The sequence below is a fragment of the Rhinoderma darwinii genome, chromosome 4, assembly GCF_050947455.1.
Source record: "Rhinoderma darwinii isolate aRhiDar2 chromosome 4, aRhiDar2.hap1, whole genome shotgun sequence".
NCBI lineage: Eukaryota > Metazoa > Chordata > Amphibia > Anura > Rhinodermatidae > Rhinoderma > Rhinoderma darwinii.
In genome coordinates, this window is record NC_134690.1 from 300230106 (window position 1) to 300243633 (window position 13528).

Here is a 13528-nt window from a genome sequence, read left to right on the forward strand (position 1 = left end):
TGGCGTTTTGAATACTTTGAGGGGTGCAGTTTTTAAAATGGGGTGACTTAGGGGGGGTTTTATTGTATGGGCCTCTCAGCCACTTCACAACTGAACTGGCCCCTGTAAAAATAGCCTTTTGAAATTTTCTTGAAAATGTGAGAAATTGCTGCTAAAGTTCTAAGCCTTGTAATTTCCTAGAAAAATAAAAGGATGTTCAAAAAAACGATGCCAATCTAAAGTAGACATATGGGAATTTTAATTAGGAACAATTTTGTGTGTTATAACTGCCTGTCTTACAAGCAGATACATTTAAATTGAGAAAAATGCAGTTTTTTAAAAATTTATGCAAAATTTTGCTGTTTTTTACAATTATATACTGAATGTATCGACCAAATTTTACCACTTAAATTTCTGTGTATCACGAGAAAATCTCAGAATCGCTTGGATAGGTATTACCACAAAGGGACAGGTCAGATTTAAACGACGGCACCCTTACACAACGGTGACAAACGGAAACCATTTGCACTGGCTCCGTCACCATTGAAATCAATGGTGATGCAAACTGAAACCTATGGTTTCCGTTTGCATTCAGTTCATGGGTTCCCCTGACTGAAGGCTCCGAACTCATGAACGGAACCCCGACGCAGATGTGAACGAAGCCTTATGAAGTTTCTAAACAGCCTACAATCTAGATCTAATCTAGGTTGAGACAAACTGCAAAAGCACTAGGCCTCAGAGGAGAGGTAAAAAGTATGAAAACCAAATAAACGGTCAAATATTGATTTATTAAATGGCTATTCATTGGGTGTAATTTATTATCAGTCCAATAATCTTGAACTAACAATCTTATCCAAGAGATGAAGAATCAAACTTTTATGATCATTATGAATTAAAAGGTAAATCTATTTACATCACGTATGCCAAATATGTTCAGTATACACATTTAAAGGCTAAGTAAAAAACAAAAAAACTGGATTGGTGCAACTTTCAAAATGCTTATTAAAAATATTTACTTAAGATACAGCTGCTTTGTATTACATATAAAGAGCAGCTATATCGTGCGCAAAGCCCTGAATCTGCCAGGTCCGCGGGACTGTCCGGTTCAGTGTCAGCGGGTTCTGCGTGTCCGACATGCAGGATCAAGCTGCTATCTTTCACATCTAAATTCAGAACAGATGTGATCGAACACAGGCAAATCCTGCGTGTCAGAGCCACACAGATTCAGGTCTTAGTGAACGATACAGAGCAAAAGTAAAATGTACAATAAAAATTTTGAAAGTTGCACAAATAGATTTCAAAAGGTGTACATAGCCTTTAAAGAGGCTCTGCCACCAGATTATAAATGCCCTATCTCCTACATAATCTGATCGGCGCTGTAATGTAGAGAACAGTGGTTTTTATTTGGAAAAACTATCATTTTTGAGGAAGTGATAAGCAATTTTAGATTTTTGCTAATTCGTTTCTTAAAGACCAACTGGGCGTGTTTTTACTTTGGACCAAGTGGGTGTTGTAAAGAAGTGTATGAGGCTGACCAATCGGCTTCATACACTTCTCATTGTTCCAGCACAGCTTCTTTCACAGCACAATTGACACTGTGCTGTGGGATCATGCTGGGCTGGAACAATGAAGTGTATGAAGCTGATTGGACCGAGTGAGTGGGTGTTGTAAAGAAGTGTATGAGGCTGACCAAAGTAAAAACACGCCCAGTTGGTCTTTAAAGGCATGGTGTCGCCCCAAAAACATGTTTTTTTTTTTAAATTTAAACATTTAGTGTGTGGGTGATAAAACATTGTTCAAATTTTTTTTATTTTTTTCGCGAGTCAGGAAATATTATAAATTTTTTCAAATTTATAATACTACCCATTTTTGGTCACTAGATGGAGCTGTTTGGAGCTAGTTCCCAAAATTGCAGCATTGCAACATTGGGTTAAAAGCTATCGCTCTAGTGAGCGCTCAGCATCCCCCCCCTCCTTTATCCTGGCTAGTGCCGGGATAAACGAGGGGTTTGAAAGGTTTAACCTCCTACACTGTGTGTCGCCATTTTTTGAGGTAACCCACAGTGTAGTAGGTTTACATGCAGTAGTAAACACACACAAACACTAACATACATTGAAATCGCTTACCTGCTCCTGCCGCCGCGGCCCGTCCGCTCCCTTTGCTGCCGCTGTTCCATGTGCACTTGGAAGCCGCGACCGGAAGTAGTAATATTACTGTCCGGCCGCGACTTCCGGTCCACAGGAAAATGGCGCCGGACGGCGCCAATTTCGAATAGGACTGTGTGGGAGCGGCGCATGCGCAGTTCCCACACAGACGCCGTACACGGCAGTCAATGGGACGGGAGCCGTTCGCAGTCCCTATGGGACTGTGGCTGCCGTATTCCATGTCTGTGTGTGTCGTTAATCGACACACACAGAAATGGAACAAAAAATGGCAGCCCCCATAGGGAAGAAAAAGTGTGAAAAAAAGAAACAGTAAAACACAAACACACAAATGAAAATAAACGTTTATATTAAGGCACTAACATCTTTAACATATAAATAAAATATTTGTGATGACACTGTTCCTTTAAAGAGGCTCTGTCACCAGATGATCAAATCCCTATCTCCTATTGCATGTGATCGGCGCTGCAATGTAGATAACAGTAACGTTGTTTTTTTTCAGCATCATTCACTTCTCATCGTTACCACCCAGCTTCTGGCAGTGCAGAGACACAGCGTGATCTCGCGAGATCACGCTGTGACGCCACTTCCTCCCACAGGAACTTCATCGCGTCGGACAAGCGAGGACACAAAGTTCCTGTGGGAGGAAGTGACGTCACAGCGTGATCTCGCGAGATCACTGTGTGTCTGTGCACTGCCAGAAGCTGGGTGGTAACGATGAGAAGTGAATGATGCCGATTCGTCAGCATCATACACTTCTATTCACAACGCCCAGCTAGTAAAACAAGTAAACACGCCCAGATGTTACAAACACAGTACACGCCCAGTTGTCCATTAGAAAGGCTCATTTGCATAAATATAAAATTGCTCATAACTTGGCCAACAATTATCGTTTAAAAAAAAACAAAAAAAAACAATGTTACTGTTATCTACATTGCAGCTCCGATCACATGCAATAGGAGATAGGGATTTGATCATCTGGTGACAGAGCCTCTTTAAAGACCAACTGGGCGTGCTTTTACTTTGGACCGAGTGGGTGTTGTAAAGAAGTGTATGAGGCTGACCAATCAGCTTCATACACTTCATTGTTCCAGCCCAGCATGATCCACAGCACAGTGTCAATTGTGCTGTGAAAGAAGCTGTGCTGGAACAATGAGAAGTGTATGAAGCCGATTGCTCACTGATTGGTCAGCCTCATACACTTCTTTACAACACCCACTTGGTCCAAAGTAAAAACACGCCCAGTTTGTCTTTAAGAAACGAATTAGCAAAAATCTAAAATTGCTTATCACTTCCTCAAAAATTATAGTTTTTCCAAATAAAAACCACTGTTATCTACATTAAAGTGCCAATCAGATTATGTAGGAGATAGGGCATTTATAATCTGGTGACAGAGCCTCTTTAAAGAGGCTCTGTCACCAGATTTTGCAGCCCCTATCTGCTATTGCAGCAGATAGGCGCTGCAATGTAGATTACACTAACGTTTTTATTTTTAAAAAACGAGCATTTTTGGCCAAGTTATGACCATTTTCGTATTTATGCAAATGAGGCTTGCAAAAGTACAACTGGGCGTGTTGAAAAGTAAAAGTACAACTGGGCGTGTATTATGTGCGTACATCGGGGCGTGTTTACTACTTTTACTAGCTGGGCTTTCTGATGAGAAGTATCATCCACTTCTCTTCACAACGCCCAGCTTCTGGCAGTGCAGATCTGTGACGTCACTCACAGGTCCTGCATCGTGTCGGCACCAGAGGCTACAGTTGATTCTGCAGCAGCATCAGAATTTGCAGGTAAGTAGCTACATCGACTTACCTGCAAACGCCGATGCTGCTGCAGAATCAACTGTAGCCTCTGGTGCCGACACGATGCAGGACCTGTGAGTGACGTCACAGATCTGCACTGCCAGAAGCTGGGCGTTGTGAAGAGAAGTGGATGATACTTCTCATCAGAAAGCCCAGCTAGTAAAAGTAGTAAAAACGCCCCGATGTACGCACATAATACACGCCCAGTTGTACTTTTACTTTTCAACACGCCCAGTTGTACTTTTGCAAGCCTCATTTGCATAAATACGAAAATGGTCATAACTTGGCCAAAAATGCTCGTTTTTTAAAAATAAAAACGTTACTGTAATCTACATTGCAGCGCCTATCTGCTGCAATAGCAGATAGGGGTTGCAAAATCTGGTGACAGAGCCTCTTTAAATGTAAATGCGCTTCAGTCGTATGCCACATATGCCTGTACTTTTTAAAAAAGGAGGCCAACTTCTTTAACCCTGTGCCTGGCCACATGTCTCCAGTGGTTGCAGCAGGGAGAATGTGGTATTACACACCGGCCATTCAACATAGCGGCTTTCAATATAGGGGAGTACTTGGCAGGAGACCCCATTCTATGTCGTCTATATGCTCTATTAGATCATATGGATAGTAGTGGTCTTTATGGAACAGAGTATGCTTTTTATGTGATATCCGGTTGTACTGAACAGCGCAGCAGACTTCACAACATTTCAGTACACTATGTTTTTCTTTTTCTCTTTTAAGGATTATTCCCAACTCAGATATTTATGGCATATCTACAGGATATGCCATAAATGTTTGATAGATGCGGGTGCCACCTCTAGGGTCTCTATATATAAACTCAAATGTACGCCATAAAATCAATACGACAGGCCCGTAATCTAAAGAGACGTTACAGTATCCATGTTGATATCTACCAGACATGTATGCTGAACATAGTTGGTGTGGGATGCGGGGAGAGGCTTATTTCTATCATATATGGTGTGGTTTTCTGGGCAAGTTTCCTCCTGCCTGGATCGCTTTAGAACTTTCAGTAATAGAACTAGCCTGAAGACCAGATTAGGAGTTTAACCCTTCTATGACCGGACCTATTTTGGCCTTAATAATCAAGCACTCTTACTTTTTCACCGTTTGGAGAGTCATAACTTGCCGACCGTCGTATGAGGGCTTGCTTTTTGCGGGACAACCTGTAATTTGCACTATTTTTGGGTGCAGTTATATGGATTAATTTTTATTAAACTTTTCAGGGAAGTAAATAATAAAACAAAAAACACAGCTATTCCAGCATTGTTTTGAGTTTTAAATTTAAGTCCTTCCATTATGCGCTGCAAATAACACGTTACCTTTAGTCTATGGGTCGGTATGCTTACGGCGATAACACAAAAGTAGATTTTATTTTTGTGTTTTGCTACGTTTGCACAATAAAAACCACGTAGACAAAAATAATTTGTTTTTACAAAACCATGCCTTTTGTGTTTTTCCATTGATGGAGCTGGTTTTTTGCAGAACGAGATGTATATTTCATTGGTGCCATTTTGGGGTACACGGGACTTATTGATTACCTTTTTTTTTGGGAGGAGTGACTGGAAGAAAAAAAAAAAGCGCAATTTGACCTTTGGTTTTTTTGCTTTTTTTGTACGCCGTTCACCTGGCGGTTTAATGAGAACTTTATTGTTCGTTTGTTATGATTACAGCAATACCATAGGTCTATTTTCTTTTATTAACCCCTTCGCGCTCACCAATACGTTCGCGCTCAGCGACGGAATAGTACGTCGCGAGAGTAACGCCCATTTCGGCCGTCCTCCCGACACATACAGGAGCTGTGACAGCTGCCGTCTCGTACAGCAGCTGCCGCAGCTTCTACAGCAGGGACCAATCGCTGTGTCCCCGCTGATTAACCCCTGAAAAGCAGTGTTCAATAGCGATCGCGGCTTTTTAGGGGTTAAGCTACAATTGCCAGCCTGCTATACGATAGCGGCTGGCGATGGTGACTATGGCAACCGGACACCAAACAATGGCGTCCGGCTATGCCATCAACGGAAGCCTAGTGGGTCCTGACGAAGTCGGGATCCACTATGCTTGCTGTCAGTGAGTAGCTGACAGCTCCAATACACTGCACTACGCATGTAGTGCAGTGTATTAGAATAGCGATCAGGGCCTCCTGCCCTCAAGTCCCCTAGTGGGACAAAGTAATAAAGTTAAAAAAAAGTATTAAAAGTCAAAATCCCCCCTTTTCCCTTATCAGTCCTTTATTATTAATAAAAATATATAAACAAACTAAACATAATTGGTATCACCGCGTCCGTAACGGCCTGAACTACAAAATTACTTCGTTATTTATCCCGCGTAGACAACACCGTAAAAGAAAATAATAAACCGTACCAGAATCAATTGTTTGGTCACTTCACCGCCCAAAAAATGGAATAAAAAGAGATCAAAAAGTCACATGTACCTAAAAATATTTAGTATTTTATTGTGCAAACGCCATAAGACATAAAAAAGCTATAAACATCTGGTATCGCCGTAATTGTATCGGCCCGCAGAATAAAGTGATTATGTCACTTATAGCGCACGGTGAACGCTGTAAAAAACCAGTAGTAGAATTGCTGTTTTTTAGTCACCGCGCCACTTAAAAATAGAATAAAATACTGATCAAAAAGTCGCATGCACCCCATGAAAACTACAATGAATTCCTCAAGGGGTCTAGTTTCCAAAATGGGGTCACTTTTGGGGGGTTTCCACTGTTTTGGCACAAGACCTCTTCAAACCAGACATGGAGCCTAATAAAAAAGAGGGCTCAAAATCCACTAGGTGCGCCTTTGCTTCGGAGGCCGGTGCTTCAGTCCATTACTGCACTAGGGCCACATGTGGGATATTTCTCAAGACTGCAGAATCTGGGCAATAAATATTAAGTTGTGTTTCTCTGATTAAACCTTTTGTGTTATAAAAAAAAAAAAGATCTGCTGATCTTTCACCTGTTTACACTGGGCAATTATCGGCAACGAGCGTTCTGCGAATGCTCGTCTGGACGATAATAGTCCAGTGTAAAACCCCCTTTAGACCAGCAAAATACATTTCTTTAGGATAAGCACTATGAGGAGTTAGAATATGCTCAAGACGACGCAGAGAGCCCTCCCCTGTAGTTATTGACCGTATGTTCCCCAAATCTCTTAAACATCGGGTGGATGGTCTTCCCGATGTAGAAGAGACCACAGGAACACAAAGACTTATACAACGAATTTGGATCTTCACACAGTCAAGCTCCCTAATTTAAGGTACCTTGACGGCTTCAGCTGACTGCAGAACCTACAATGTTCACACCTGTAATACCCTCTCGGAATAACGTCATAGCCATTTTTTTGGAGGAGGAAACGTTGTACGAATTTGAGACATCCTTGTTAAAGGACGCTTCATACATCTCCTGAATGAAACAATAGGTTGTCTAGCCACAACATCAGAAAGTGAAGGAGCGTTTTCAATAATGTACCAGTTCTTTCTAATTGCCGAACTAAAGTAAAAAATTGGCAACTTTCAGCAGGATAATTTGCTCTGCCACACTGCAAAAAATCTTCAGGAATGGTTTAAGGAACATGACAAAGTTCAAGATCGACCATAGCAAGAGAAACTTCTGCAGTGGCTCTCCGCTCTGACTAATAGAGGGTAGTTAAATAACCCCCCCCCCCCCCCTACATGACACAAATAAGCTTTATTTTGGGTATTTTGTTGCTAATCAATAAACGCTCGTCCCCTATGTTACTAAACTGCAGCACAGTGCATTGGTCCTCAAAGCTTGGATTGAGTGCTTGACATCAAAGTTACCTTAGTTCAAATGCACAGACTATTTTCCAGTATGATGCATTTATTTTCATTTACATCAAGGAAGGAACGTCATAAAGAGGACATATTGCACTCGGAAATTCACTATTTAAACAAGTGGGGGGGGGGTACACTTAAAAGGTTTGGTAAGAACCTTAAGACAACAGAAGAAAAGTTTTGTAAACATAGTAAATGTGGGGCAATAAGTTCTAATTTAGGGGACTAAGGCTATGTTCACACGGAGTATTTTGGGGGAGGAATATCTGCCTCAAAGCTCCAAACGGAATTTTGAGGCAGATATTCCTCCCCCAAAATACTCCGTGTGAATAGCAATGATCGCGCCGTTTTTCGCCCGCGGCCATTGAGCGCCGCGGGCAGAAAACACGCTTTCTCCTGCCTCCCATTGAAGTCAACGGGAGGTCGGAGGCGGAAGCGCCCGAAGATAGGGCATGTCGCTTCTTTTTCCCGCGAGGCAGTTTTACTGCTCGCGGGAAAAAGACGCCGACGCCTCCCATTGAAATCAATGGGAGGCGTTCTCGGGGAGTTTCTGCCGAGTTTTGCGACGCGGTTTCCGCGTCAATAAACTCGGCAAAAGACCCCGTGTGAACATAGCCTAAGAATGTTTTTTTTTATGTCAGTCTATGTAAAGGAGGCAGTTAAAGCGATCCACAAGAGCATTTGTGAGGTCAGACACTGATGTTGTATGAGAGCGTCTGGGTCGCAATCCCCGCTCTAAGGGGCCCAGGCCAACGCCTGGAATCCAGTATTAAAAGGTATGTTCCAAAACTTTTGTTGATATAGTAACGTTTTTTTTTAAATATGTAAATGACCCGACTCGTGTGTCGGGTCCGAACTTCTAATCCAGCAGCTCCGATCACGCCCACAAATGCTACTCAAGCCGTGTGCACAGGGCGTTTGTTCTATTTCAGTTGGAAAAATGTGTTACGGATTTGCTCAAGAATCTGCAGCAGAAATCGGAGGCTGACCCTTTGATTTCTGACATGGATTAGCAGTTTCACCGGCAGCGGAACCACTGACCTGACACTCAAACCACGGAAGGAAGCGACCGGTTACTTTATTTCTGAATGAGAATTTCAAACTTGTAGTGGTAAAAATATGTGCTTAACCGGTAGAGGACCGGGCTATAGACACCGTTTAGAAATTTATAGCACAGCTATAACTATTTGTTGGTCTAGCGACATCATTTTTAGATACATCCTTTTTGCCCTTTTAGAATTTCTAGGCTTAAATTCTGAAAAGTAAAAAGGCATATTTTTACTATTTTCAAATATTTTTTCTGGTAATATAGTTTTACCTTAAAATAGACCTTTAATTTTGATATACTACATGTCTATTTTAGGGTAATTGAGTCAGGGCTAGCGTTACGAAAAGGATTGGCTGGGGAACTCTTTTTGTGGGTGGGTACGTTATATGTGTATTAATTACTACTTCTTTTGTACTTTATTTAACTTTTTTTTTTATTATGATCCGTCCATCAGAAAATACCTTTAGGGGACTTTATTTTTTCTTCTTTTACACCTTGGTTTTCCACTATAACTGGGGAAATCAGCCCTCTTATAGGGACTATGGTCACTAATAGGGCGGGTCTAGCTAGACCCAGCAGCAGCCTGCCACTAACGACATCCTGGCAATCTTGTGCTGCTGCTGCCTCTATTCTGTACACAGCGCTCATTGATCACTGTGTAAAAGCGATCTGAGAAGACAGAATCAGCGAAAGCTGCTTCTATCTTCTCAGGCAGTGGGCACCCAAAACTCAGCTGCACAATCGCTCAGGTAGCCAGCTAAAACCCACACCGTACACAAACGCTGGACGTTTATATTCAGCCAGCGGTCTGGAACCGGTTAATGAACTACTCTCGATCTATATAGCATTTGTGGCTTGTCTGCATCCTGCTGGGAATAGGTGGTTACCTGCCCATTTAGTAAGTATGGCATTTTTAGTGTTTTTTTGAGTATATCTATGTCCCCCTTTTTTGTGCATTGCTTTTCTGTAGGGAGCGAAAAGTTCTAGTGTAGGTACTCGCAAGATGGTGAGGACTCTTGACGTGGGTTGCAAGCTTGCGTATTTTGGCCGAAATGTCTACCAATACCTCATGTTTATCATGTATACTTATTTCAGGACGCAGCTAGGCCTCGTAATGTTGGATGAGCTTAGTGTGCCAGTGTCTGGTGTAGCGTGCAGGGCAGCCCGTCTGATCTAATAGTATGGGCGTGCCTAATAGGCTGTGCCTTGCCACTGGCACACTTTCAGAAGCTTTGGTTGTGTGCAGTGACTACACTGAGCAGCCACTCCCCTCTGGAATAGTGGTAGTGGATATTACTATCTAATGCACCTGAGCCCTCTCCCTCTATGTAGCATTTGTGGCTTGTCTGCATCCTGCTGGGAATAGGTGTTTACCTGGCCATTTAGTAAGTATGGCCTTTTTTTGGGTTAATGAACTACTACGCAGATTGTTTTATGTGAATTTTGCGGTGGATTCGGTTTTAAACTTTGCCAAACTCTAGAGGGGAAAAAATCATTAGGGTTTATATATTTTTATACACAAATCTTTTTTTTAGTGTAGCTCAGGGAGTTAAGCCGTTTCTGTAACTCCCGACCATGTAATCAGGAAGTTCAGAACTGCAGGTAAAAGACAGTCGTGAAAAATGCTCGAAAACTAGCGCTGCTGGTTTTGTCTGCCTCCCATTGATTTCTATAGGAGGAACTGCAGAAAGAAAAGACGTCGCTTTTTATCTCGCGAGCAGCTAAAAGCCGCCGGGGCAAAAGAACGCCTCTGCCTCCCAATGGGTGCGATTATGGCTTTTTTTTTAAATGGATTCGGACGTAGTTTCTACATCAAGATCAGCGCCAAAAAAACGTGAACTGGGGCTTAAACTTGCTGTAGCAAGGCAAGACCCCCAAGTATTTATAGATATCCAAATGAATAATGCTAAACTAGTGTCAACATCTACACTCACTAATGAAAACAGGAAGGCCTACATTCATCAATATGTTTGTGCCTCTCTGGTGCATTTTACTCCAAAACTTTGTCTAATCTGCTGTGTGACATTAACCATTTATGCCAGAATTTAGAGCCATTTGCATGCCGCATGCATTTGCACGTTAGTTTCCAAAAGCAGATTGGAAAACTAGCGTGGCTTACTGCTTGGCCAGGATTTGGACACATTTATGAAATGCAACGTTAATACAAAAAAAATAAAAATAAACGCATCATTACTCCACAAGGTCACTGCCATAGAAAAGTGCCATCATTTTAGACCGTTAATGGCAGTATTGTATGTCGTGACATTTATTAATAGCGCCTCTATTGATAAATGTGGGCCAAAGTGTTCAATGAGGTGGCCACAAAAGCTCTCCATACCATTACCCACACGGTGTCCTTTTAGACAACCCCCTGGGGCAGCACTGCTAAAAACATTGAAACCATCAATTCAGTGATGTGGTCTGCTCACTTTCATAGAAAACAAAGAACAACATTATTCAATGAAATAAAAAGAATTACAACTTACTCGAAAGCAAAGAAGAGCCCACTGGTGACCAGAATCAGGATCAGCGTGAGGTAGAAGACACCAGTTTGCCTGGCCATCATAATTCTGCCATTGCAGTAGAATTTGTTCCTCCCGGGAAAAACTTCCCATTTTCGCTTCACGGCAGTTTTCTTCTTTTTGTGAGGAGACTCCATGGGGGAGCTTCCACGAGTGTTAATTTCACTGTATCCACACTCTTTCATGGGCCCACCTCCTGGAGTCATCAACTAAAGACAGCTATGTATATCCACAAATATAGATATAAACAATATGTATTTAAATTCCTGGCAAGCGTGGAAGGCAATCCAGTCAAATAACGGGAATAGACCGAAGGCGAGCACTTCAACTTGGACTAATGTTCTTATAGAAAAGCAAGACTAAAAGAGGAACAGAATCAGCTCAACCCTGGCTTGTTTCCAATAAGACACCTTGTTTTCTTAATCCCATTCTACAGAGAAGACGTTAGGGCCTTGAAGATGAAAGGTCCCTTTTAAATTATAATCCAGTATATAGGTGATCAGATGCTTGCCCAACAGCTGGAGAATATACAGTTAAGGGGGAAAGAATCCCAGCTTCTGAGAATTGGAGTGCAGCGTGCTCCTCAGGCAGTTCCTTATATTTTGCTTACAATGTCTTTTTGCATTGGCAGTCATATGAGCGGCAAAAAAGACAGCTTAACTCAACGGGGGCCCAGTAGATGCACCTTCCACACATCACACGGCTTCCAATATACATTCACCATTACAATTTATAGCGCTGGAGGCATGCAATCGCAATTTTGTGCAAGATTATTAGACATAATTGGAAGGATATAGACTTTTCCCCCGATTTAGAAAAAGTTAAAACAAAGCATCGTACGATCCAGACGACAAGCAAGAACAAACTTTCCCAAGAGGCTACTGAAAAAAAAAAAGCTTCTCTTTAGGTTGCTTCCTGTTACACCACAATCCTCTCCCTTCCTTAACTGATGAAGAGCCGTCATTACATACTGGAGGAAGTAGCAGCAGCAAATCAGCATGGAAAGATCATCCGACTTCTGAGACTACAAGGTTTCATATCAGATTTATGTCTCACACTATGGACAAGGAAGGAAAACTGAACGACGGGCAGAAATCAAAGGCATCACAATGATCCAGGGAATGGTCTGTCCTTCACCACCAGTTCTGGTCTCTACAATCATTCAAGCTAAAAAGCTTTAATACCAGGCATGTCTTATCCTACAAAGAAAGAAGAAAAAAAACAAAACAGAATAAATGTGGTGGATTATGATATAGTTTCCCATATAGACAGAATAGTTACATGTGTTGAAAGAAGTCACAGGTCCATCAAGTTCAGCTTCTCACTCAATGACATCATTTATTGCTAGAATAGTTATAGCCCACAACGCCATCGGTCAGTAAATAAACATCTAGCCTTTTATTTAAATGCTGACATAGTATCAGATTTTACTACCTCTTGGGGTAGGGTATTCCATAGATGGAATACTCTAAGGCCTTATTCACACGAACATGTTATACGTCCGCGTGATGACCGTCAAAACAACGGCCCGTCAGACGGACTTATGTAATTCAATGGGGCCGTTCACATGGCCGTTGTTTCAACGGACTGCGCGAAGGGTCCGTGAGAAAATAGGACATGTCCTATTTTTTCACGCTTCACTCCATAGACTCTAGTCTATGGGGGATGCGTGATATCGTGTCCCGCAGCGAAGACCACGGATGCACCTCGAACGTGAAAATCACAGAGTTATACAACGCCCTTGTGAATCTAGCTGTATAGTTCTAGTTCTGTAAAGAACCTTTCCTTCTTCTCTGAACCCCAAAAACTGTCGTTTGGAATATGGATCCAGCACGTAACTGCTTCAATTGTACCCAACTATAGAAGTCCGAAATAAACAGATCCAGATGTACATCTGTTTACCTCTTTTTGGACATTATAGCTTCAAAACAATTTAAGGGGGAGTTCACACTGTTTTTTGACACGGAAACCGCATCGCAAAACGCGCCAAAAACCAGGAGTTTTTTTCCCCACGAGTGGAAAAACCAGCTCACGGGAAAAAGAAGGGACATGCCCCATCTTCGGACGTTTACGCCTCTCACCTCCCATTGACATCAAGGGGAGGCAGAGAAAGCGTATTTTGCGGCGTTTTATGCCCGCGGTGCTCAATGGCCGCCGGCGTGCAGGCAGAGGAAAATCTGCCTCAAAATTCCAAACAGAATTTTGAGTCCA

The 13528-nt window shown here is 42.2% G+C and overlaps 1 protein-coding gene across 5 annotated transcripts in view; it reads right to left on the bottom strand.

Moving 5' to 3' along the window:
* ZDHHC14 (zDHHC palmitoyltransferase 14) overlaps window positions 1-13528 on the bottom strand; it is a 195136-nt gene that overhangs the window by 87342 nt on the left and 94266 nt on the right. For all 5 annotated transcript variants that reach the window (XM_075862670.1, XM_075862666.1, XM_075862667.1 and 2 more), the window contains one exon: window positions 11282-12516. In XM_075862670.1, coding sequence (XP_075718785.1) covers window positions 11282-11523 — 242 coding nt within the window. In that variant the 5' untranslated portion in view covers window positions 11524-12516. The remainder of the gene's footprint in view (window positions 1-11281; window positions 12517-13528) is intronic.